Source organism: Heloderma suspectum, chromosome 3, assembly GCF_057233095.1.
Source record: "Heloderma suspectum isolate Gila_16-S chromosome 3, 16-S_ref, whole genome shotgun sequence".
Taxonomy (NCBI): domain Eukaryota; kingdom Metazoa; phylum Chordata; class Lepidosauria; order Squamata; family Helodermatidae; genus Heloderma; species Heloderma suspectum.
The window spans coordinates 285,179,903-285,207,797 of record NC_139460.1 but is presented as its reverse complement, the minus strand read 5'-3'; the positions used below and the strand labels follow the sequence as shown (position 1 = coordinate 285,207,797).

Below are 27,895 nucleotides of genomic sequence, written 5' to 3'. Positions count from 1 at the left end.
ATGGCTGGGAGCAGGCTATTGCTCTGCTGGCCCATTTCTAAGCCACCACAGCTGAGTTATGGACTGGCGTTCTGGAACGTGGTGCTCTGGAATTGCTTCTCCCTACAGCAGGTGTGGGAAACCTGTCGGCCTTCAGATGCTGTTAGGCCCATCTCCCATCTGCTCCAGACAACATGGCCAGTGGTCATGGGTTATGGGAACTTTGGTCCAATAGTTGGAGAGTCGCAGATTTCCTACCCCTCCCCTATAGGAAACTAATTGTGGAGATTTCCCTCTCCCTTGATCATGTTGAATCAAGGGACCACACCTTTGAGTGTAATGAAATGCTGGAAGCACTGAGCTGTATTTTGTGTATATGATCAATGTTCCATGTTCATTAGGGTTGCTGTTTTTATACTGCATTTAATCTCTTTAATGTCTAGACAATACATAATTTATATTAACTCTTCCAACCTGAATTCTGCTTAGACACTGCTGCCAGGAAGATGTGACCTCTTGCACACATATCTTTGTCTGATATTTTTAATATAAATATGCAAATGCATCCAAGTCTATCCTTAACAAGAAAGATATGTACGTACAGTTAAGTAATGCTTTAAATTCTATTAACTGCAAAGTACATTTGAGAAGATAAATTAGTCTGTTATTGAATTTTAAGTGGAGTTACTTGAGTAAGCTGTACAGTCATGGTCATAGTGAGTGAAGTCTATTCATTCAATAGAACTAAATACATTGGTCACAATGTTATCTGAGACTTGGAAAAAATCGGAACACTCCTTACTCACTGCAAGTGGATTTTTAGTTTTGCTCCAGAAATTCTTGTAAAGAAATCCAGTCTTTTCTTTGAAAGCCTTTGCCGTCCTTGGTAACAATGGTGACAAACTTCTCCTGAGCCAGGCTCAGAAGAGAAATTTGGGGCCCCCCAAAACCTGCCTCAGAATGAGAGGTGAGTTTTCCAAGCACCACTTCCTCTCCCACTTTGATCCTCATCCGAGCGGTTGAAGAGGAAGTTTTGGCTTTCCCCCACATATTGCCAACCCCTCTGCTCTAAACACCCCCTTTCATTTCCTTATCATTGGTGATTGCATTGGAACAGCAGCAACAAAACAGGCCAAAAGGAGGCTTCCCTTCCTCCCTCAGACCCTCTTGCTTCATAAGATTACTGAATGAATGAGGACAAAATGGTGACAGGTAGATTTTCTATTTTTAATTCTAGAAATAATTAAGAGATGGCAAACAACATATTTGAAAACAATAAGCATATTAACTCACATAGATATTTAAAATAGGTAATAAGCAGCAACTTAGTAAAGAGACACAGTGCAAAACATAAAATCAAATATCGTTAAAAGGACGAGAGAATGAAGATATTTTTAGCTGCTGCTTAAATGTGATTAGAGAGGGCACTTGATGAACAGACAAGGTTAAGGAACTCCAGAGATAGGGTGCCATAACTCAAAAGGATCTGTGCCAAATTGTCATCCACCCAACCGCAAAGGTGGGGGCAATCTGAGCAGGGCCCCTGAAAGTATCTAATAGCTTTTCTACATGAGGCATTTGCTGTGCGCTCATCATTCCCTACTCATGGTTGTTTATGAGTTCTTTAGACAACATCATGACCCTCCAGTCTTTTTAGAGCAGGGAAAATGGGGTATTTTTTCTGATGTTGAAAGAAAGCGCAAATTCCTCTCTGGTATTTATGCTATTCCACTATGCACAGTGCCACCTAGAGGTTATATAGTGGAAAAGCAGGAAAAGAAATGTGCCTATGTAGAGCTCGGATCTAAATTCTGTGACAAAACCGAAAGTAGATGCAGCAGATTTATAGCCTCCTATAGAAAAGTCCTCAGTGGTTGGGCAGGCTTATATGGAAGCAGTCAGTCCTTTCTTTGTCTGCTTGGGTTTTAAAGGCCAAAACAAGCAACACACATTATGGGATATTTGAAATAACGTTATTTCACAGGACATTAGTTCAAGGATTTTTCTTGGTTTTTTTTTTTTTTAGTACTGATAACATGTTTTCACAAAACTGACAGTGAATTGTGAACATTTTGATATCATATTACTCTCTCCAAACTACTATAAAAAGACCAGACATCCTGCTGGAAGCACCTTATCTTTAGTGAACAATGACATCACAGTTGGATGAGTCATGCTTAGCAGGTACTTCTAGATCAGCCTTCCCTGAACCGAAAGTTGTCGTCCAACACACCTGGAGTAAACCAAGTTGGGGAAGGCTGTTTTAGTCCAATAAGGCAACTTCTCTGTTGCGGGTTTTGTTTTACATCAATACAGTATTTTCACATTTGAAGGCAAGAATATAAATTGAACATACTGCATGTGAAACTAGCATGCAGGAGGGGGCTTGTTTCTAGAAAGGAAAAGACTGAAATTAATGTGACAATTTATATTATTGGCTGGCATTTTCTCTGATTTCTCCATTATTGATCATTTTATGTTTAGAAAAATTAAAGTTAATGCTAGTTAGGAATCATATTACCATAATATTTGATGGGACATGTCTACATGCAGCCTATACATGTTCTAGCCCTAACTGGACAGATCATCCATACCAGCCTTCCCCATGCTGCCTGGGAATGATGGGAGTTGCAGTCTAACACATCTGGAGGGTACCAGGTTCGGGAAGGCTGATCTATACAATATGCACTGTAATTTTTAACCTAATGCCTATGGTTGCCATATGTAATATTAGAATGTGATAAATGATTGACCCTTGTTGAGAAAAGTATACTTCAGATGTGTGTCATGACAAAATATTTTGTTTCTGAGTTTGCTGACAGTAAACTGAAGTGTAATGTATTCAGTATATTTTCCCAACTTGTGATCGCGAATCCTGAGAGACATTTGTTTGCTTGAAATGTTGAGATCTTCCTCAGCCTTTGAGTTCTGGTTCTGATTCTGTACTTTAAGAAGTATCTAATGACATGTTCATAGTGCACAGTAGCGGATCTTTTATGTGTGGATCTGAAATCAACAGACAAGCAAAGCAGGTGTATCACTTTTGGGCAGGATGCTTGAGAGTAAACATTGTGTTGGAATGGAAGGAGTCCTTTTGTTCATAGAAGGGTCTTAAAAGAAGAGTTTCTATAAACAGAAGTGAGGTGGGGGAGAAAGGCAGTTTTCACAGATTTCCCTCTCCCCCTGGAGCCCTTTGTGGCATCTCCTGTGCTGTTCTGGATGGTCCGTAGGGGGCTGCAGTGGGGTTCAGGGGGAGCTGAGACTCAAGAGTATCCTGTACTATGAGTGGAAATCTGGTTTCAATAAAAATGTGTGTAAACACTGCTAAGGGTGGATTTGGCGAGTCGTGTTGTAGTGCAGCCAGGACCTGCAAGATCGAAGCTGCAGGACTTTTTGATTAGCAGGGATGAGGATGCCATCTCCCACCTCCCTCATGCTTTCCTGTTCCCTCTGAGCTTAGCTGCAATCCTCATAGTAGCTAGGGATAAAATGGATTTTCTCATCAACAATACATTATTGTGAGCTATCCCTGTTGTAATTAAAAGTATTTTGGGGTGGCCTGGTCTTAAATGGGCCATGAAGACCCATCAGCTTTTACAAAAGACTTGGCTCCTGGTGGAGATGAAAACAGCTGAAACTGGTTTGTTGATATGTATCCTGCCCAGCTGTCTGAATCTTTGGACTCTCCTTGGGGGCCTGGCTATGGGGTCTGTCACGATGAGTGCTTGTGCTTCAAAATTTGCTACTACACCACTGTTGGCAATGGTACATTGGCAAAACAAAGGGAAGCAGACACATTGACTGGCTTGATCATCTGCATTTTTTCACTTCTATAATACCAGAAAAGTAAACTATGGATTTTCATTGCGATGAGATGCATGAGTTCCACATGCATTTTGAATTTGCATATCTTGTCACAGTTAAGATGTATAAGTCCTCCCTTATAGGAGGAAGGAGGAAAACAGATGTGCAAATCACTTTCTTGGACCATTTTTGCCACTCATAGGTCATGTGCAGAGTGGCTTCAAATCAGTGATAGAAAATGAACTCAAGTTTTGTGCTCTAGCTGTGGGAGTGTGGGCCAATGTTGCAGATGGAAAATAAAGCATGACTTCCATTGTCAGAATTACATAATGAAGATCTCCCCATGATTATTTTTTGTATTTGCTCCAAATCCATATGAGATTTAGATTATGTTTTCTGTGGCTGCATAGGTGCACATGAAAATAACAGCCCTTAACACTACCCGAAGGCTGGCTCAGACGTAGTGCTAAACTGTAGTTTAGTATTGTGTGCTTGTGTAACATAACACAAGCTCTGCTCTTCTGGCAAGTCCTTGAGGAGATTGGAAGCCTTTGCTTTCATTTTCAGTTAATTAACCATAGTTTATTTTTATGTCTGAACCCAGACAGAACATGATTAGTCTTTTCAGTGGTTTAGGGAAACATGCCAGGATTGTAAATCGCAATTTGCAGTTCACTTGCTTCCCTGTCATAGTAAAAAGTAACCAGTGTGTCAGGTTCAGGTATAATGCTCAATTGCGGTTATTTTAAAATGTAGGCAAAGCTTTCAGTCTCCTCATTGGAGAGAGGGGGAAACTCACAAGCCCAAAGCTCATTCATGTAACACTAAACCATATGTCGAAGAGAGACCAGTGGGTGCTTTCAGTATTGCTCGGTGTTATCCCAGATGCACATTGACTTGATTTTGTCAAATCAGAGAATGGCACTGAGACTGATCCCCTGAATGATGATTGCTGAAAAAAACTATTGTACCGGAACAACATCCTAAGATGCTGTTTAGATGCTACAATGACCCATTTACTAATGAAACATTTTCCCTTCCCTCTTTTTGTTTTTAAACAATTCCATCATGAAGGATACACTGGAGAACTCTGTCAGTCAGAAATTGACTACTGCAGTCAACAGCCATGTAAAAATGGAGGTACCTGCTCTTCCAGTATAAATGGGTTCAGTTGCCAGTGCCCAGAAGGTAAGCAATAAAAATTTCAGTAATGTTGAAGAAGGCGTATGTTCTATATGAGGTATTTGAGAGCCTCCCTTGTCTGGTTGCTCTGTGGTATGTGCATGTGTGTATGTCTGCATGCACACACATACTTGCGGTGGGTATGTTGACATCATGCAGTCATTCAGTTGGCTCTGTGCACTGATTAGTACTTGACTGAATAATGTGGGAATGTAGACATAAGGTGAGTGGCTTCATGATTCATAGATGGTAGCGGAGTTGCCACAGACACTCTAATTGTGTTGCTTTTGAACAAACAGCCGTTGTGCTGTTGCCTTTGCTGCTGTAAGTGTGTAGGATTATGTTATGTTGGCATTAGTTCCTGTGTAGCGGTCAGTCAACACCCTGTATATTGTATATGTTAGATGTATGCCAAAGATATTAATGTGTGTCAAATGGAAAAATTGTATGATGGCTGGAAGCATCCATTTTCTAGCTTGTTTCTGCCTGGAAATGTGTGTTGCATAAGTTAATTACTCCAAAACGCATGGAAGCTTTCAACAATAAAGCACTCACATTAGTCATCAGTACTAAAATGTTGATTCAGGATGAAGCCTAGGGCTAATGACATTTCTTTTCCCAGTCTGCTCTTCTCTTACTCCACCATTATTTCTTATATATCTAGGTTGTATTGTGGATGGAGTCTTTTCTTAGAGTTATTTCTGTGCCCTGACCTAATAACAATTAAAGTGTATTTGTAACAGTGTAGCTGGACTCTTATCTCTCCTTGGAACAAACTACTATAATGGGTGACCCATTTAGCAACTATGCTGAGACCTATAAACTGACACAATGTCAGCAGTTTAAATCTGGCATTTTGAATAATTTTTGTGCCCCCCCCCCCCGTGAGTATATAAATAGTATCAGCGCTCAGTGAAACAATCCAATTTTGGGACTGAGCCAAGCCTACATTGGCTTCTTAAAAGTATCCTGTCCAAATCCATTCTAACCAAATGTATGGGAGAAGAAAACTGGATAAATATATTAACAGAGTTAGGGCAGATAGGCCTGCTCAAGGTGGGCTTTGCTTGTTGCCTCTGCTTCTGCTCAAAGAAATCTGATATGAGCATTTCTACACAATTTCTCATGAATCACTGCCTTGCTGTGGCGAAGGGGCTTGTGTAACTCAGTGAAGCCATAAGCTATGCCGTGCAGGGCCACCCAAGACGGACAGGTCATGGCGGAGAGTTCTGACAAAATGTGGTCCACTGGAGAAGGAAATGGCAACCCACTCCAGTATTCTGGCCAAGAAAACCCCATGGAACGTATCACAAGGCTAAAAGAGATGACGCCGGAAGATGAGCCCCTCAGGTCGGAAGGTGTCCAATATACTACTGTGGAAGAGCAGAGGGTATTTCCAAGTAGCGCCAGAAAGAGTGAAGCGGCTGGGCCAAAGCCAAAAGGACACTCAGCTGTGGATGTGTCTGGTGGTGAAAAGAAAATCCGATGCTGTAAAGAACAATATTGTTTAGGAACCTGGAATGTCAGATCAATGAATCAAGGTAAGCTGGAGGTGGTCAAACATGAGATGGCAAGACTGAACATCGACATCTTGGGAATCAGTGAACTAAAATGGACAGGCATGGGTGAATTTAATTCAGGTGACCATCATTTCTACTACTGTGGGCAAGAATCCCTTAGAAGAAATGGAGTAGCACTCATAGTCAACAAAAGGGTGGGAAAAGCAGTACTGGGGTACAATCTCAAAAACAATAGAATGATCTCAGTACGAATCCAAGGCAAACCATTCAACATCACAGTAATTCAAGTCTATGCCCCAACCACTGAGGCTGAAGAAGCTGAGGTTGATCGGTTCTATGAAGACCTACAACACCTTCTAGAACTAACACCAACAAAAGATGTCCTCTTCATCATAGGGGATTGGAATGCTAAAGTAGGAAGTCAAGAAATCACCGGGATAACAGGCAAGCATGGTCTTGGTGTACAAAATGAAGCAGGACAAAAGCTAATAGAGTTTTGCCAAGAGAACATACTGATCATAGCAAACACTCTTTTCCAACAGCACAAGAGGCGACTCTACACATGGACATCACCAGATGGTCAATATCGAAATCAGCTTGATTATGTCCTTTGCAGCCAAAGATGGAGAACCTCTATACAGTCAGTCAAAACAAGACCAGGAGCTGACTGTGGCTCAGATCATGAGCTGCTTCTTGCAAAATTTCGGCTTAAATTGAAGAACATAGGGAAAACCACTAAACCATTCAGGTATGACCTAAATCATATCCTTTATGAATATACAGTGGAGGTGAGGAATAGATTTCAGGGATTAGACCTGATAGACAGAGTGCCTGAGGAACTATGGACGGAGGTCCGTAACATTGTTCAGGAGGCAGCAACGAAATCCATCCCAAAGAAAAAGAAATGCAAGAAAGCCAAGTGGCTGTCTGAGGAGGCTTTACAAGTAGCTGAGGAAAGAAGGGAAGCGAAAAGCAAGGGAGAAAGGGGAAGATATATCCAACTGAACGCAGAGTTCCAGAGAATAGCAAGGAGAGACAAGAAGGCCTTCTGAAATGAACAGTGCAAAGAACAACAACAGAATGGGAAAGACTAGAGATCTCTTCAAGAAAATTGGAGATCTCAAGGGAACATTTTGTGCAAAGACGGGCATGATAAAGGACAAAGAAGGCAGGGACCTAACAGAAGCAGATGAGATTAAGAAGAGGTGGCAAGAATACACAGAAGAACTATACAGGAAAGATCTTAATGTGCCTGATAGCCATGATAGTGCGGTCACTGAACTTGAGCCGGACATCCTCGAGAGTGAAGTCAAGTGGGCCTTAGGAAGCATTAGTAACAACAAAGCTAGCGGAGATGACAGTATTCCAGCTGAGCTATTTAAAATCCTAAAAGATGATGCTGTTAAAGTGCTGCACTCAATATGCCAACAAATTTGGAACACTCAACAATGGCCGCAAGACTGGAAAAGGTCAGTTTACATTCCAATTCCAAAGACGGGCAATGCCAAAGAGTGTTCAAACTACCGCACAATTGCGCTCATTTCACATGCCAGCAAGGTGATGCTCAAAATCCTACAAGCTAGGCTTCAGCAGTATGCGAACCGAGAACTACCGGAAGTACAAGCGGGGTTTCGAAGAGGCAGAGGAACTAGAGATCAAATCGCCAACGTTCGCTGGATCATGGAGAAAGCAAGAGAATTCCAGAAAAACATCTATTTCTGCTTCATTGACTACGCTAAAGCCTTTGATTGTGTGGATCACAACAAACTGTGGCAAATTCTTAAAGTGATGGGAATACCAGACCACCTTACCTGTCTCCTGAGAAACCTGTACGAGGGACAAGAAGCAACAGTAAGAACCAGACATGGAACAACTGATTGGTTCAAAATTGGGAAAGGAGTACGACAAGGCTGCATATTGTCACCCTGCTTATTTAACTTATATGCAGAATACATATGAGAAACGCTGGGTTGGATGAATCAGAGGTCGGAATTAAGATTGCCGGGAGAATTATCAACAACCTCCGATATGCAGATGATACCACCCTAATGGCAGAAAGCGAATAGGATCTAAAGAGTCTCTTGTTGAGGGTGAAAGAGGAGAGTGCAAAAGCTGGTTTGAAAGTCAAATTAAAAAAACGAAGATCATGGCATCTGGCCCCATCACTTCCTGGCATATAGAAGGGGAAGAAATGGAAGCTGTGACAGATTTTATTTTCTTGGGCTCCAAGATCACCGCAGACGGTGACTGTACCCATGAAATTAAAAGACGCTTGCTCCTTGGGAGGAAAGCTATGGCAAACCTAGACAGCATAGTAAGAAGCAGAGACATCACCTTGCCGACAAAGGTCCGTCTAATCAAAGCTATGGTTTTCCCAGTAGTAATGTATGGCTGTGGGAGCTGGACTATAAGGAAGGCTGAGCGCTGAAGAATTGATGCTTTCGAACTGTGGTGCTGGAGAAGACTCTTACGAGTCCCCTGGACTGCAAGGAGGTCCAATCAGTCAATCCTAAAGGAAATCAACCCTGAGTGCTCATTGGAAGGACAGATCCTGAAGCTGAAGCTCCAATATTTTGGCCACCTAATGCGAAGAGAAAACTCTCTGGAAAAGACCCTGATGCTGGGAAAGACTGAAGGCAAAAGGAGAATGGGACGGCAGAGGATGAGATGGCTAGATAGCATCACGGATGCAATGAATATGAACTTGAGCACACTCCGGGAGAGAGCGCAGGACAGGAAGGCCTGGCGTGCTATGGTCCATGGGGTCATGAAGAGTCGGACATGACTGAACGACTGAACAACACACAATTTCTGGCAACTTCAGTATAGGCTAGTGTACTTCACTGCAGTGCCCAAGGGCCACCGGCGGCTCGCAGTCACCTCAAGTGTGGCTCTCCACCTCTCTCTCTCATCTGCTCTCTCTGTCTTTCTCTCAGTCTTTTGCAGTAGCTGCAGACTCTCAGTATGGGCTCTCTAACTTTGCCTTGTTGTTTGCTTTAGCAATGGGCCAGCTGCTGTGATCTGGGCTACTGGAGGAGGCTTTGGGAGTGGGGAGTCAGGAGACCTGCCGCTCATCAGCTGTAAGGTAGCTGTGTGTGTGTGAAGAAAACACAGGAGCAGTCAGCCAGTTAGCTGTGGTGGGGGTGAGGCCCAAAAGACAATGTGATTGGCTAGCTGCCATGATGTACTGCATAGGAGATGGAGGTGGAGGGGAATGAATGTGCAGGCAAGAGTGAGAGAGAGCAATGTGGAGCAGAGCACTCTCTCAGGGATGAGAAAAAGATCTATCCCAGTTCAAGGATCAAGTGAGTCTATCACAATTGCCTGGTGACTTGGTGACTGACTGAGGAGGCCTTGGTTAGACAATGTGGAACAGGAGGGAGAAGAGACCTGAAAAGGCCTCCAGTCCAGTGCAAATGTTGCCATTTGACTGGGGGGTAGGGAGGAGAAGAATGCTCTCCCACGCCCAGAAAAAGCCCCCAAGTGGCCTCTGTGGTGGTGCCTGGAGGCAAAATGGCTTCTGGTGGAAAAATAGTGAAGATCACTGCATTATGCCATGGTAACCAAACCCCAGGTGTCTCTGAGGCTAGCTAATGCTGAGGGGGGCAGCTGGTCAACAGCATAGGATATGTAGTACTGCACAGTTGGCTTGTGGCTTGCGCACACAGTGGTTGTGGATCAGTAATCAATCCCATTGGCAAAAAAAAAATCCAGAAGCAGCTGCGTACCATCACTGACTTGCATCCAAATTTTTGCAGAAATTTGGGCATGAGCATCTTCATGTTATGCAGGTACCTGTACCATAAGGTGGAGTTGTCATATGTCTTCTATCATTAGTTGTTTCAAATAAGTTGCCCAATAGGCTATTTCTCAACATAACACCAAAGCGTAGAGCTCTAATGCTGGTAACCTTTATTTTATTTTATCTTGTTTTGTTTATTGAAAATATTTTTATGCTTACAATACCATCTTACAATAATATGATTTGCACAGCATGAGCAGGCTGATATAGGGAGAGGTGCTCCTTCAAATGTTTGGGTTCCATGCACTTGGACTTGGACTTGGAAGCAAATAGGCAGCCAGTGCAGCTCTTTTAGAATCAGGGTAATATGATTCTGCCTGACTGAACTGGCTACATTCCTGCTTGCTGCCTTCTGTACTTGTTGAAGCTTCTGGATCATCTTCAAGGGCAGGCCTTTGTACAACACATTACAGTAATCCAATAGGGAGGTTACCAGAGAATGAACTTGCTATACACCTGATTCCCAGACAAGAGAACGCACAGGGTCTCCATCTTGTCAAGATCCAGCTGCAGTTCATTGGCCCTCATTCAGCCCATTATTGAATCCATACACTAGTTCAGCATCTGCCCAGCCTCACCTGACTCAGATGACATGGAGAAAAGAGTGGAGTGTCATCTGCATCATACTGACACTTCACTCCAAATTCCTTGTTGACCTTGCCCAGCATCTTCACATAGATGTCAAAAAGCATCTAGATAAGAGATATATATGTCATATATGTCAGTCATGATAAAGCAACATATAATCATTGACCAAGTGCTTATTATTCATGTTCTTTCCTTTTTTGAATCAAACAAGCAAACAGAATGTATTCATCAGCTACCATAATACTTTCTTTTACATCCCTTTTGTCTCTTGCACACATTCACCCACTCCATTTGTTACCTTTATTTTGAGGATTAGGTTGGGGAGAGAGTGAGATTAAAACACAGACACATTGCATAAGGCTGGGAGCTTGCAACTTGGGAAGTCAGGTGTACTAAGCTGCAGATACACTATTTTTAGACTGCTCTTAAATTTTCAGGGGGAAAAAGGCCTTCTCTGGGGAAGTTCTTGCTTGCGCGTAATTGTAGCTGAGAAGAGGCAGTACACTCTGAAATGCAAATTTCGCTCACTGGGGAAAGCTAGGCCAGGGACTAGTATACACTTAAATGCTAAAACCCCAGAATATGGGCGAAGTAATATAACCATAAAATAAAATGAACAAGAGAAGATGGAAATATATCACTTTGTGACAAAGGAAAAAGGAGGGTGGGTGTCTGATTACTGTGAATGGATTCACTGTGGTTCACCTGAAGTGCTGCCTGATGAGAAGTCGGGGACTTGACAAAATAATGTTAGCGGTTTTCAATTATTGTGGGTGGTTTTCCCCCTGAACGGGCAATTTACCTGCAGCAGTGGGGTCTGGGACCTGTGGTCTGCACGGCTTCATAATGAGCAGGCAGGGTTTTTTTTTTTTAAAAAAGCACACACTTGAGTTTAGACAGAAAGAGGATAATAGATGTCTGTGTGTAGCCTCAGGAGCTGTGTGTATAGTTTAGGAGCTGAACCTTTTTGCTGCAAGGAAAGAGAAAGGCAAGATTCTCAAGCAATTAAAATTGAGAAAACATTGGAGGATGTTGGAAAGAGAGTGATAAAATAGAATCCATAAAGATATGTTTCAGCTAGGGGTGTACGAAACTCAACTTACCTGGCTCCGCTGGGGTCTGCAGGTGGGGGGAGGTGATCCGTTCCTCCCCCCAGAATCCTCAACAGCGGGGAGGTGATCTGTCCCCCCCCCAGAATCCTGCCTGGCCGGCTTGGCTCGGCTCTGCAGACAATTCACGGAGCCGCCAGCCGGGATAACCTGCAGCGGGGCCTCCAGCCGCGGCCGGGCTGCTGTGGATGCAAATGGCATCCTGCGTAGGGGACGCCATTTGCGTCCCTATGCTAGCCCGTGATAGGCTACATAAATATTTATGTAGCCTATCACGGCTAAAGCAGTGACGCAAATGGTGTAGGGGATGCCATTTGCGTCACTGCTTTAGCCATGATAGGCTATGTAAATATTTATGTAGCCTATCACGGCTAAAGGCGGCCGCGGTGGCTTAGCGGTTAAGACGCTGAACTGCAGACTGGAAGGTCGGCAGGACAGCAGTTCGAGACCCGAGTGCTGCGTGATGGAGTGAGCTCCCATCTTCAGTCCCAGCTTCTGCCGACCTAGCAGTTCGAAAGCAAGAAATTGCAAGTAGATAAATAGGTACCACTTTGGCGGGAAAGGTAACAGCGTTCCGTGCACCTCGGTGTTCAGTCTTGCCGGCCACATGACCACGGAAGCGTCTTCGGACAGCGCTGGCTCTTCGTCTTAGAAATGGAGATGAGCACCACACCCTAGAGTCGGACACGACTGGTTGGGGACACCGTTACCTTTACCTTTTTATCACGGCTAAAGCGGGAATGCAAATGGTGTAGGGGACACCATTTGCGTCCCTGCTTTAGCCGTGATAGGCTACGTAAATATATACGTAGCCTGTCACGGGCTAGCGTAGGGACGCAAATGGCAGCTGCTATGATGGCCACCATTTCCGGCCGCAGTAGCCCAGCAGTGGCTGGAGCTGCCGCCACCGCTTCATCCACCGCCACTGCCACTGCCGCCATCGCCACATCCGCCAACAGGTAGGTCCATCCTGGGGGGATTCCATGGGGTGGTGGTGGTGGGGAGGCCGTTCCGCCATGGACTCTGGGGGGCCGGATTCTTTAGAATCCGGCCTCACTGGAGTTCATGGCGGAATTCTCCACCATCCCTAGTTTCAGCTTCAGCAACTCATGCTGACTTCAGTAATTCATGTCAAACGTCATGGCAGTAGCTGCATTCATTTCACTTTAAATTTCACTTTTGATTTCTCCAGTTCTGTGTTTGACTTCTAAGCTGGCTGGCTCAGACTTTGAATGTGAACTGCATTTTAAAAATAGCTTCCCCCTATCACATTTGATCAGTTTTAATCCCAACTAATGGCACAAACACTTTCGAAAAATGGTTGAGACAGTTTGTGGGCAAATTAACAGTGTTATCTCTCAGGCAGCTTGAATGTAGAAATCTCTTCAAGGGTTTGATCCATCAGAGTATGGTTTTCCCTACTTAGGATCAAATGATCTTCAAGGGCATCCTATATCTTTGAGTGCCTAAAATGAAGCCTGTTTTGTTTCTACCACACTTACTTCAGCTATTTGATTTTTGTTATAGATTCCTATAGATCACCATTTGCCACATGGCCACTACTTGTAACCTTACCACAGGATGCATGAAACTATATGAGAGGCCAGTCATTGACTGTGTCCAGTCAGGTAGTGGGGTGATTTTTACTATCTCCCTGCTTCCTCAGATTTCTGATTGGTAAAACTGCCTTTATGGCACCTCTGGGTGAGTTCTGGAGTGAGGGGTTTACTGTCTTGCTCAGATTCTCCTCCTCCTACTAGAACAACTCTTTCCTTGCCTCCTAGTTCTGTAGCCCCATTCCCACTTCGGCTCGATTTCTGAGTTATGATCCAGCCAAAAATATTATTGCAGCATAATTTTTCAGGACATCATTGGCTTAACAACTTAATTCCTTGTTTGCAGACTGTAGCCTGCCCATCCTTGTCATCCTTTCTATCTGTGGTGGCACCCTTGGGTAGTATCCAACAGGGCCTTGCACATGCAGCCAGCCCCTCCAGGCCCCAGCCTGTGTGCATACAGTCCCACCAGCTCATGTCCACGCATGGCCCCTACTGCGTGCAGCCACGATATCGCGCTTTGGGGGGCAAGCCCCGACACATGCAAAAACGCTCATTTATGATCACCCCTTCTGGAAATGAGCATTTTTGTGTGCGTTGTGGCTTGCCCACAGAAGCGTGATATCATGGCCAGGTGTGGACCAGGGCCCAGTGGGGTTGGTCACATGCACATGACCCCTATTGGATACCACCCGATGCTTCCATGCACCCTAGTGAATCCATGGGTCACATACTCAATGAACTCCTGACTAAAATGTTGCTGCTGCTTGGACAAGCCAATTCCTTTTGTCATTTCAGCTGCACAGGCTTCTTAATTCCATAGTATGTCCTAAGACAGTTGAGAATGGCTGGGTAGAAGGTGCATTATACTTTCCTATGCAGTATCTTAGTGTTTCTTCTCAATCCAGTGAGTATGTTGTTTATTAGGAAGGCAACACTGGTGGAAAGCTACCTTTTCTTAATGAAGCTTAGTTTAAACTCTAGCAACATATATAATGCCCTACAGTGTCAGCTGCAGATAGGCCATTGAGTGATAATATCACATAAGCAACTGGTTCAGCAATGGCCACAGTGTTCAGGAAGGCTCCAGAGTGTAGCAGGGTACATGGAATATGGATTCAAATCCCTGCTTGAAACATGAAACTCTGTGCATTAAATGGGATGAACTCATTGTAAGGACGAAATGGGTTAAGCCCATGTTTACTACTTTGAGCTCCTTGAAGGAAGGGTGGGGTGCAAATGCAATAAATAAAAAGAATATTGGTTCCTTTTGGGGTGGCTTTTATAAGTCTCTTCTGCGTTGTTGAAACACGTCGTCTAGTTTGGCTTCGATTTCTCTGTTAGCTACTTCAGACTCAGTTCACATAAATTTCAGTTCCAGTAAGAATATTTTTTATAATACTTCTTCCCTGTAGTATGAATTTTGTGTTTCCCTTTGACTTTGTGCAAATGAAAAATCAGAACCATTTGTCTTGTTTGCTTAGCTGGTGTACCCAACTGTGTGTTTCATATATCTAAAGATTTTATAATCCCTAATCCTAGATACTAACTTCATTTATCATGTTTGGCTTTCTGTTCCTAGGGTTAAATCTAATGGAATCTCCAGCAAGCTCACATAATACCTGGCAAAGCAATAAAGCAGTAACTCTAAAAAAATTACTATCAAGATTTTTCTAAGGCTATTGTCTGCTATTGGCCATTGCTAAACCAAATAATTAAGCTCCCCTTGATAAGAAATCTGTCCTCATTATATTGCTTTCTTATCTGTAAAACATTTCCTGAACTCACTTTACTCCCAGAGTCCTCTGTTGCAAGATGGCAGGATATCACCTGTTTTATTTAATGTATTGGTCTCTCTGCATTTGCAAGTTTAATCAAAATGTTATGTCAGCAAACATGTTTCTTCATATTTCTGAACCATGTTATTTATTTCTGATGTTTTCTTTGCAATTTCCTGTTTGTTCCTTGCCTTTAGTAAATTTCCATTTCCATTAAATCTTAGTGAGTTTCATGTTGCCATGAAACTTCTCATTACCAATAATCTATTTATTCCCAAGGGTGCTTGTCCCATTTTGTTGCTTAAGAAAAAATGGAAATATAAAAACTGCAAATAAATGCAAAACTAAAAAACATTTTTTTCCTGCAGTTTTCCACGTTCATATTGAGGGGCTGATCTTCCTAAGTATTTATTTTCCATAGCAGTACGTTAATATACATGTCTGGAAACCATTTATTAATAAATACGTATTTCTTAATACATATTAATATTATATTATAATCAATAATACATATTAATATTAATATACAATCAGAGTTCTGAAATGATAGATCTTCAGTTTAATTATATTTGAGACCATGGTTTTCATGGCTTTAGTGTAGAAAGCGCCCTTTTATGCAAAAGACTGAAGCAGTAGTAGAACAGATAGTTTATCCCAACAAAGGCTGCATTTGTTTGTATAATTACATGCTTTCCTTCCCCAAAGAGATCAGGTAATAAAGTTAATATTCCTCTTTCTCTTTCCTCCTCCTGGAACATTCTGCTGCTCCTTTTTGTAGGTGTACAGTTTAACTGAAGCAACAGGCTATGGTGCTTACTCAGATGTAGGGCTCCAGCCTGCTGATTTACTCTGTTGAAGGGATGGAGGCTTCTTCAGATGCAGAATTGCTAGCTGGAAGGAACTCCAACCTGACTTTTAAGCCTGGGCAACCTGCAGCCCTACAGACACACATGGCCCTCTCAACCTAATTTCAAAAGCCCTCTGGGAGAGATCAGTCCAAACACCTGGCAAGAGCAATCTCTTCCTTCCCTGACAGCTAACCCAATGGAGAGGGAGAGAGAAAGAGAAGGGGGTCAAAAAGAAGGAGAGAGGGAAGGGGTGGCAGAAAGAGAGAGAAAAGGAATGGCCCATCCGCTGTTGGCTCTGACCTCATCCACCACTGGAGCCCTGTCTACCTCCAGCACGCAGCCCAGAAGAGATTACCTCTGAGGGAATGTGGCCCTTGGCAGAAAGATGGTTCCTCACCCATTTTAAGCACTGGTCTGGAGACCTCTTTGCCAACGGATGCACTCATCAGTAAACACCACAGCCTACAACTGGCCCATACTTGTGAGTCGATCTACTGGCAGAAAGGGGCTTGCAGTTTTCCACTTGCAATGGAGTAAGGCAGCAGTAGTTCAGCTGGCCAGGAAGCAGTGCTCTATTCCAAGTGTCAGACAGCAATCCCTCCCCCTGTCAGGGTCCAGCTTCAGTACTGCAGTGGGCCTTGTAGGTTATAGCCAGGATTTAATTAGAAGTAGCCTGGAAAGGCTAGGGCCTATTCAGCCTCTGGAATGTCAGAGTCTGTGTGTGTTTATCTCTGTCAGTGTTCTCAGAGCAGAGCCAAGGGGAGTCACCCAACTCCCTGTCCACCTGCTGGTCTGGCCTTGGCAGGCAGGGAGGCTGGAAGCTGTCCGTGAGAACCTGACAGAGAAGGGGTGGGATTTTCGGAAGGGTCGCCCAGGTCGAAGCGTCACTGCTGGAGGGCTGAGCAGTGCCGCCCTGTTCAGACAGGGGCCTTGCTAAAAGGCTAAAGGCCCATGTCTGACAAGGGATCTGGAGGGGGTGTCCTACAGTCACGCCTTCCCTTTTAAGCTGATGCAAAGGCGAAGAGCCTTTACTAGGAACATCTCGTCTTCATTGCCCAAAGACGTCTCTGTTTGGATCCATCATCGTCTGGGCTTTTGGAGGCACTCTGCACATGGACTGAAACTTTGGATTGTTAAGCACTTGCCATGAAAAGTACTGTGAGGCTTTTCATAGACTTGAACTCTCATTGCTGTGGATTGTGTGTCTGTGTTTGTAGTCAGCTCAGTGTACGGCAGGCTGGGTTTGATCTATGACTTTTGGACATCCCTCTGCCAGAACTCATGCAGCGTGAAGTTGCCAATGCGAAAGCGGTGGCCTGGAACTCCTTGTGTGTGTGGGTATGCCCTTCCCTTGATCTTGATGGGCCGTGAACATGTAGTCTAGAGTTATCAACAAAAGATTCAAAGTTGGACTCTCTATGGGTGTGGGTTTTAGGCCTTTCAAGAAGTTATCTCCTGCTAATTGCCTGATGGGTTCATTCCAGGAATCATTCCCTTTCCATGTCTGGGTTTGGAGCCCCGTGAAAGGATTGTCTGGGTTAGGTACCCCGGAATCTAGAGTCCCTTCCCTTGTGTTCAGAACCGTGGAGATGGCAACGGAGAAACCATGTTGACGATTTCAGTCATGGCAGTAGTGTTTAGCTTTGGATTGTTCTGGAATTACACAGAGCCTATAGCTACTGACCATCAGCTATATGATTTCTGAAGAGTGTAACCATGAAGCTTGTGCCGTGGGATTCCCTGCAATAAAGAAATCTCACTGATTTGGGTGTCCAGTGTCAGATTGCCTGAGCATGTGTGCTGGGGGGATTGGGAAACCTGACACCCCCTCCTTGTACCTTGGGTGCTTCTCAGGAGGGAGGTGTGCCAGCAGTAAGCCCTTCCCCAGCTTTCTTGTTGCCATTGTTACCAGTCATTTCAATTTACGGGCCTTGGTTACACCATCTAGATTACTCATGAGTGAGAGAAATACAATTCCTCATATATTAACACAGTGGGTGAAATGCAGCATAAGTTAGTCACGTTAGTCATAAATTAGACTAACATAAATCCCATTCATTTCAATGAGTCTACTCTAAGTAGGACTTATGTTGGATTTTACCCAGTGGAAGGCACAGTGAATGAGTAAATAAAGGAAAACCTGAGAATTACTACCAAGAGGATCAGGTAAATTTGGGGGGAAAGGACATATCTACTAGATGTGTCTTTCCAGAGGATGAAGAAACCTCACTGAGACCAAGTACAAAAGTAGAATGACTTGAGGATTTTCTCAAGAATTAGAACCACCAACATGATAAGTTGCTGCATCATTTCAAGTGAAGGGCACATCGTGTGAGAACCTGCACCTGCCTCTGAAAACCCATCCTTCTCAGAACTATTCAACATCTTGGCTGTCCGAGGCTGAGAGACAATGGGGTCAGCCATGCCATCTTCCTCCTTTCGCATTTGAATTGTGTGAACATCTTTATCTATACTCACTGTGTGTGTATATGTGTGTGTGTGTCAGGATAGGTCTAGCCATAAAAATCTGTTTAAAATGTGTTAAGACTAGTGCTCTACCAAAAATTTCTTCTACATTTTTTCAACCATTCTCATTCAATTTGATTAGGGATGTACGAAAATCACTTACCTTTTCGAAGGGTGACATTCGTGGTGGGGGGGAGGCGCTCCGTCCCTCCCCCTGAAATTCTGGCTGGGGGGGGAGGCGCTCTGTTCCTCCCCCCCGAAATTCTGGCTGGGGGGGGAGGCGCTCCATCCCTCCCCACGGAATCCTGGCTGGCCGGCTCCGCTCTGCAGGGATTCTGTGGAGCCACCGGCCAGACATCCGGCCGCTGGCTAGCAGGGACGCAAATGGCGGTGGCCGTAGCCACCGCCGTTTGCATCCCTGCAGTCAACGTAAATGTTTATGTAGCCTATCATGGCTGATTTAAAAGAAAAAAAAAACCACGCGCGTATGCAAGTGGCGGCGCCCATGGGCGCCGCCATTTGCGTTCCTTATTTTGGCACGTCTTAGTCTACCGTAAACATTTACATAGAGTAAGATGGCAAAAATAAGGGGAACGCAAATAGCGTAGATGCTACGCTATTTGCGTTCCCCTTATTTTTGCCGTCTTAGTCTACGTAAATATTTATGTAGACTAAGACGGCGAAAATAAGGGGAACACAAATAGCGTAGCGTCTACGCTGTTTGCATTCCCCTTATTTTCACCGTCTTAGTTTACATAAATATTTACGTAGACTAAGACGGCAAAAATAAGGGGAACGCAAATAGCGTAGCGTCTACGCTGTTTGCATTCCCCTTATTTTCACCGTCTTAGTTTACGTAAATGTTTACATAGACTAAGACGTGCCAAAATAAGGAACACAAATGGCGGCGCCCATGGGCGCCGCCATTTGTGTACGTGCATTTTTCTTTTTCTTTTAAATCAGCCGTGATAGGCTACGTAAACATTTACGTAGCCTATCATGGTGTTTTTTAAAAATCTAGCCGTGATAGGCTATGTAAATCTTTACGTAGCCTATCATGTTTTTTTTTTTTAACTGGAAATGGCGGCGGCGGCAGCCGGTCAGAAGATCGGCCGCCGCCCCGCCGCCGGAGCCGCCACCGCCGCCAGGAAGATCTGCCCAACGTAAGTCCCATCCCGGGGGGGGGGCAGGGGGGGCAGACCATTCCACCACCAATTTCGGGGTGCCGAATGCACCCGAGATTCGTGGTGGAATTCTCTGACATCCCTAAATTTGATAGAAAAGAAATTGCTTCTGAAAAAAAAATTCAGAGGAGGAGAAATTTCGAAGAAATTCTCATGGGTTGGGCTTGGGGTTCTTGGGCTTACCTTACTTATGAGGTGGCTGAAGAGTGTGCATGAGTGTCCTGTCTGTTATCGTACAAAAATCTCTGTGGCAGCCTGTAGCCTTCTCGGCTTTCTGTACTTCAGTTAAAGCCATCATGAGGAAGACCTCATGAGGCAATTCCTCCCATGGGGCTTTTTCAGTTCAGGAAGTGCAGGTGGCCTAGGAGGCTGCAGAGCAGTGGAAAGGTGTGTAATAGAGAGAGAAAACACACTCAGGACCCTCGGCCACCTCGCAGTGATTAGGTAAGCTAAAAAATGTCACCAAAAGAAATTCAGAATTCTGCCTCAGAAGAGTGGAAGCCTCAACACAGTTGATGCTGTTGCCACCTATAGGAGCAGTGCAATAAACCAAAAACCTTAGGAAAAAGAAAGAGCCTGTCCTATGACTCCTGCCAATAGTGAGCCCTACCTGTGAGAAACTGCTGAAGAATTTATCCTCCCCTAGGAAAAATTTGGTGAAATTGTCCCCCCAGTTTCTCTGCCCACAAATAGGCTGGAGAATTTTGAGAGGCCATTTGTGCACAGCGCTAGTTAAGACCCATGCTTATCGTCATGGAGAATAAGGCTACCAATGGCTTCTAGTCATGATGACTATATATTACCTTCAGCATTGGAGGCAGTATGCCTCTGTATGCCAGTTGCTGGGACCACAAGCAGGAGGGTGTTATTGCATTCATGTCCTTCTTGTGGGTTTCCCATGGGCATCTAGTTGGCCGCTGTGGGAACAGAATGCTGGACTTCATAGGCCTTTGGTCTGATCCAGCATGGCTTTTCTTATGCTCTTACGTTTGTCAGAGATTTGGTGAATGTGTGCAAATAAGGTCCATTTGGTTCTTCTCTTTAGGATACTTGGGACCATCTTGTGAAGAAAAAATCGACCACTGTGCTTCGTCTCCTTGCCAGAACAATGGAACCTGTTATGCAGACCGGCTTTACTATTCTTGCAGTTGTAGTCTAGGATTTACAGGACCTACTTGTGCCCAGCTGATCGACTTCTGTGCTCTGAACCCTTGTGCGCATGGCATTTGTCGTAGTGTTGGAACAAGTTACAAATGCCTCTGTATCCCAGGTATGTTTGGCCCTGCCACATTCTCTCAAATCCTCTTAGCTTCTAGAAATATGGAGATTAAAATTACTTCCTTTTTCCTGTTTAATATATGCATGCTGACAAGACACTGCTTTCAGTATGCTATAATGATAGGCATTGATGCATTCTCTATTTAATCAAAAATTCAGAATGAGCACTTGGACATGCAAATTGTTTTCCATATGGCTCATCTTGTATCTGTTGCGATATTGTAACAATAGACCTCTAGGATATAGATCTAGGATATAGAGTGATGCACCACATGCCTTTGATGCTATAAAATTAAGTAGAGACATGAGAAGCTTTTAAATAGCTTATGTTTTATTGACACAGGTTTTATTCGTCGTAGGAGTAAAGACAGCTGTATTTGGTGACTACAGCTGTATCTGGAATTATATGTGCAGAAAATTAAATCATATTTTACTTCATAACTTTTTTGCACAGACTCCATCAAATAGTTTAGACGTGTGGCAATACAGTTGTTATGAATGTATAATTTGAAGGTGGTAGAAAGATACTGGGATGGATCCAGATGGATTCAGAACTTCTCCCCTTGATTTCAATGTGAGCTAAGTTATGCCAAGATGTGTCCTGTTGATTTCAATGGGACCTAGGTTTTACTAACTTGGGCTAGATCCAGCCTATTATGCTGTATATGCACTGCCTTTGAAGATAATCTGGAAGTTCCACTTAGTTCAAAATACAGCTGTTAGGCTGCTACCAGGGGCCAAGCTTGGAACCAAAACTTATCCATTATTGAAAGAACCCAACTGGCTCTGTTTCCAAGCTCCATTCAGAGTGCTGGTGTTTACCTAAGGCACCCTTAATGGCTTAGGACCCAGGTACTTTTTGGACCACCTTTCTCCATACTGGTTCACCTGATCATCCTCTGAAGCTACTCACCAAGTAAGCCAAGTGGCCACCAGGGAGAGAGACACCTCATCTTCACAAGGCTTTCACCAGGGAGGTTTGCGTGGTGCCTACATTGATGTCATTTTGCTGCCAGGTAAATACCTTTTTCTTTATTCTTCCCCACTCACATAAAGAAGCAGCCTCAATTGCATGGTTACCAATTCCAAAGAGGGCTCCATTCATTTAGCCAGACTGGGGCTACAGTGGGTTAAATCCAACAGTGAGTGAGCAGACTTCCACTCGTGCATTGGGCCTCCCCTTTGCCCTCCTCTCCCCTGCAACTCCCTGCACACCCCCAAATCTGCTCTGGAGGGCACATGGTGGGCAGAGGGGGAATCCATTTTGCCAGCTGTTTTCATTCTGGCCACCATTGGATCCAACCCAATGTAAATACTCATGAGTCATGGATTTATTAGAAAATAAGACATCTTTTTGGTTTATGAGTGGACTTATTATTATCATGGATTTGTTTCAAAATATTTGATATATTGAGAGCCAATTTTCTTCCTGGGCAATAAAGAAATACTAGTTGATTGGCTGACATTTTTTTGGCCTATTGCTGACTTTCTTCTCATAATAATGACAGCTAGAATCTCAGTAACTATGATTGAGGTACCTTGAACAATTCCGAAAAGGGGGATGCCAGATTTATCACTTAGGAAGCAAGCATTGCATAAATCTGAATATAAAACTGTTTCTTGCCAAAGTAATGAGTGTCGTGATGGTAGAAAAATATTTGCTACCTTCTGCTAGTCTTCAGGATATAAAGTAATCATCTCTATTTTATATCTGAAACATATATAATGGAAAAATGTTTCCTAAAATTAGGTTATTGCAAGATTTGCCATTACTCAAACTAAATTGCCTTAAAAACAACACTTCTGCTACTTTGCTTGCCAGGTAAATGTTTCCCAGTTCCTGTGAATTTTTCATGTCCGGTTATCACCAAAATGGGAGAAACTCCAATCTTGCTCCAAAGTCTGAACTACAGTCACTGGGCTGATGTGGTACATCTGTTAGTTACTAGCCTTCTTCAGTGTTTCACTTCTGAACATATGAAGGAGGCTGCAGGAACATGAGGGGCTCACCTGCCACCCCCTTACTGATGCTGCACATGCCGGCAATGCTCCCAAGCTGATGTGCGAACTGCCGAGTCTGAAGGTGGCCATAGGACGATCGGAAGCTGCCTTATACTGGGTCAGACCTTTGATCCATCTACCTTAGTATTGTCAACACTCTCCAGGATTTGAGGCAGTATTCTTTTCTAGCCCTACCCTGGAGATGCTGGGGATTGAACCTGAGACCTTCTGCATGGAAAGCCGGTGCTCTACCACTGAGCCAGACTCTACCCCTTGATTGTACATAGGGTTTCCAATACGGAGACAGGAACCCTGATTGGAGCGGTGATTTGGGAGTGTTTCTAGTGGGCGGGGCTTCATTGAGGGGACAGAGGTCACCCCACATATTCTGCCCCCACTTCATGCATTCAGAAGTGATTGCCTGAAGAGGAATACTGTGGGGTTTGCAATGGGAGTCTTGCAGCTGTTTACCACATGAACAGACTTAGCAATATAGTGTCAGGCAGAAGTTTCCTCCACTACAGCTTTTCTTCCAGAAGAGTAAAATACTCTTTCCTTAATTCTTTCTCTGCACCATTAGTCCAGGTTAAAGAAACTGCTGTTCCATGTGGGTAGGAACAGCTTCACTTCTTTGCTCACAGCTGGAGATGATTATGCAAAGTGGTCTCGATTGCCGACCCCCCAGCACTCCCATCACAGTGTTCGTAATTAGAAGTAGCACTCTGCTATGACACTACATTAAAGGGTGCATTTAGCTTCTGAGAAATATCAAGGAAAACTTTATTACTAGTTTAATTCAAAAGCAAATTCAACAGCAGCAATAGTTGACTGTGCAGAGCCTGAGAACAGCCATTAAGGGTGCAATCCTATGCTTGTATAGACAGAAAAAAGGCCTACAAGTCAAAGAATCATAGGATCATAGAATAGTAGGTTTGGAAGGGGCCTATAGGACCATTGAGTCCAACCCCCTACTCAGTGCAGGAATCCAAGTCAGAGCATCCCTGACAGATGGCTGTCCAGCCTCATCTTGAACGCCTCCAGCGAGTCCAGCGTGGGAGACCCCACTACCTCTGTAGGTAATTGGTTCCATTGTCATATTGCTCTAACAGTCAGCATGGTTTTCCTGATGTCCAGCTGGAATCTGGCTTCCTGTAACTTGAGCCCATTATTCCATGTCCTGTACTCTGGGATGATCAAGAAGAGATCCTGGCCTTCCTCTCTGTGGCAACCTTTCAAGTACTTGAAGAGCGCTATCCTATCTCCCCTCAGTCTTCTCTTCTCAAGGCTAAACATGCCCAGTTCTTTCAGTCTCTCCTCATAAGGCTTTGTTTCCAGCCCCCTGATCCAGTTGCCCTCTTCTGAACCCTCTCCAGTTTGTCTGCATCCTTCTTAAAGTGTGGTGCCCAGAACTGGACACACTACTCAAGATGAGGCCTAACCAGTGCTGAATAGAGGGAACTATTTGGAAGCTATGCTTCTATTAATGCAGCCTAAAAACAGCATTTGCCTTTTTTTGCAGCCACATCACATTGTTGGCTCATATTCACCTTGCGATCTACAACAATTCCAAGATCCTTCTCACTTGTAGTGTTGTTGAGCCAAGTATCGCCCATCTTGTAACTGTGCATTTGGTTTCTTTTTCCTAGGTGCAGAACTTGGCATTTATCCCTATTAAATTTCATTCTGTTGTTTTCCACCTGATGCTCCAGCTTATCAAGGTCACTTTGAATTCTGTTTCTGTCTTCCAAGGTATTAGCTATCCTGTAGGGATGGTGGAGAATTCTGCCACAGACTCCAATGAGGCCAGATTCTTAGAATGTGCCCCCCCCCCCGGAGTCCGTGGCGGAACGGACCTCGCCACCCTGTGAAGTCCGACCCGGCCAGATCCTACCTGGCACCGCTGGGTCTGGGTGGGTCTGTCCGCTGCTCCTGTGCAGATGCAAAATGGCATCAGGTGTAGCGGACGCCATTTGCGCCCTTCCCTTTTGCCGTGATAGGCTATGTAAATCTTTACGTAGCCTATCATGGCCAAAGGGAGGCACGTAAATGGCGTCTGCTATGCCGGACGCCATTTGCGTCCGTAGACCAGCTGCGGCCGGAAGTCGGGCAGTGGCTGGCCCCAGCCGGGGGCTCCACGGACTTGCCATGGAGCGGAGCCAGCCAGAGAGGATTCCTGGGGGAGGACTGGATCGCCTCCCCCCCCCCCCCGCAGACCACCCAGCGGATGAAGGTGAGTGGGGTTTGTACACCCCTACTATCCTGCCCAATTTTGTGTCATCTGCAAATTTAATCAGCATTCCCTGCACCTCCTCCTCCAAGTCGTTAATAAAAATGTTGAAGAGCACTGGGCCCAGGACTGAGCCCTGCAGTACCCCGCTTGTTACCTCTCCCCAGCTTGAGAAGGTCCCATTGATAAGCACTCTTTGAGTCCGATTCTGTAGCCAACTGTGGATCCACCTGAGAGTTGTTTCATCTAGCCCACTTTTAGCTATTGGGCTAATAATCAGGATGTTATGGGGCACTTTGTTGAAAGCTTTGCTGAAGTTGAGGTATAATATGTCCATGGCATTCCCACAGTCCACAAGGGAGGTTACCTGATCAAAAAATGAGATCAGATTAGTCTGGCAGGATTTGTTCTTGACAAATCCATGTTGGCTTCGAGTAATCACTGCATTGTTTTCAAGGTGCTTACAGATGGATTGCTTTATCATCTGCTCCAGAATTTTCCCTGGGATTGATGTCAGACTGACTGGTCTGTAGTTCCCAGGTTCCTCCTTTCGCCCTTTTTGAAGATAGGAACAATATTAGCCCTCCTCCAATCGTCTGGCACTTCACTTCACTGGCTAGGGCATGCTAGGAGCTGTAGGCCTTTTTTCTGTCTAAACATGCATAGGATTGCTCTTTAAGTTAACATTGGGGATGTTATGCAGTTTGCTGGTTTGCTCTGATGACTTGGAAGGAGTGAAGGTGGGGCAGGTGTGTGTGTGTGTAGTAAACAAACTTTCAGATGTGGGGAAAGGAACCTGGGGATTTGATTACTTTTAGTCATGTAGTGTGGTGAGCAGCAGCAGCTTTCTGTTCCCTCTTTTTTGTCTTGGGAGTGGAAGGAGCAATGTACTTAGCTAGCAAGAGCTCTGCTGGGGGGAGCATGGGGTGCAGTGGCTATCAGCCAGCTAGTCAACAGCCACCCTTTGCCAGTCCCCAGAAAGATGATGTATGTAGAGCACCTATCTAAGGTTAGGGAAATGGTGGCTGTTGGTCAAGCGTCCAGTTGACGGCCACACCTGCCAGCAGAATTCTTGCTGGTTGTCTAAGTAAGTACATCACTTTCCTAACATCACCATAGAGAAAAAAGTGGGGAAATAAAAAGGTGCCATCACCAGTTACCACACGACATAATTAAAGGTCACTAAATACTCAGCATTTGCTCCTCCACACATTTAAAACAAGTTGTTTAGTTTTCACCCTGTGAAGAAACTGATTTTGTGAGGTAAAAGATTAATGTGTTCAACATGTTTTGTTACAAGGACTGAAGATGAAGGGGTTAACAGTACAAGGGAAAAGTGTGTTTCTTTTACTCTGGCTTCTGCCTGAGGAGTGATACATTATAAACATGGTGTGCTGGTGGAGTGGAAGTTACTGTTAGAGTTACTATTGAGAGGGGAATATGAAGCCATATTCCTGGCTTGCATGTAGTATGGTTGGCTCAAAATTGGTACCATCTGATCGGAAGATAGTGAAACATTCTAAAGATGTCTGTTGGTGGTCCTAAGTTTGAACAGAGGTGGCGTGACAGAATGTTGGCAGTGACAAAGTTGATTGTCTGGAGGGTTCTGAGTGGAGCAAATATAAGGAGCTGTGGAGAGGTGTCTGGGGGAGTTTTTGTCTGGGGGAATTTGTCTGGAGAAGAGGCGTGTCTTCAGGAAAGTCTGGGAGTCTGGAGAAGGCAGGAGCAGCAGGTGAACTAAGAAGCCAAGCTGGAAGCAGGCAAGGTAGGATCAGAAGAAAACTAACAAGGACAAAGAGGAAGACTCCAGGAGCCACCTTCAGGGATAGCTGAGGCCTGGCAACAGCTGATGGTGGAGGTCCAAAATCAGAGCAGCTGCTGGACCAGATGAAGACTTCAAGGGAAGTGGTAAATTGCATTAAAGGTCCCATGTGGTAGTCAAAACTTAGCGGAAGGAAGACTACATATCAAGTCCTCATTGACAGGCCTGTGTGATAACTGGAGTGGAGCTTGACAGGGGAATTGGCTTAGGGTTGGCTAGGGTTAGGAACTGTACCTTCTGTAACCTTATTGGTGGTAACAGTAACAACATCAACAATGTAAAAACTTTGTTTTAAAGTAGCAGTAAACATAAGGTAAAAAGCTGTCTTGCTTTTTAATAAAAGATTTCATATCTTTGTTTACTATACTTATATCTCTGATCTGTTTGTCTCACATCTAATTAAGCTACCTTAAGTAAAACAGGTATGTTAAATAAGGGGGTGTTGATTTATGGTGGCAGCAGATGTAAATAGTGAGATAACCTATGTGAAGTGTCTACTTGTGTTCTCTGCCTACAAGGAACCTATGTGTTTTGCCCAAAGGTGGAGACAAATCTGATTAACAATGGGATTTTATGTTTTCAGAAATGTGGGAATCAGCCATTATGTGTTTGTTTGTCCCAAAAGTTCTAGGGGTAACCTGAAAACTGCATGGCACCTAGTAGAGCCTAATCCATTTAAGTCTGCCCCTCCTCCTCCTCTCCACCTTATTTATTTATTTACAGTAAATTTTATGCTGCTCCTCAGCCAATA

The 27,895-nt window shown here is 44.2% G+C and overlaps 1 protein-coding gene across 1 annotated transcript in view; it reads left to right on the top strand.

Moving 5' to 3' along the window:
- Positions 1–27,895, top strand: part of DNER (delta/notch like EGF repeat containing) — a 234,016-nt gene that overhangs the window by 163,916 nt on the left and 42,205 nt on the right. The window contains exons 7-8 of the mRNA XM_084842030.1: positions 4,858–4,971; positions 20,862–21,086. Coding sequence (XP_084698156.1) covers positions 4,858–4,971; positions 20,862–21,086 — 339 coding nt within the window. The remainder of the gene's footprint in view (positions 1–4,857; positions 4,972–20,861; positions 21,087–27,895) is intronic.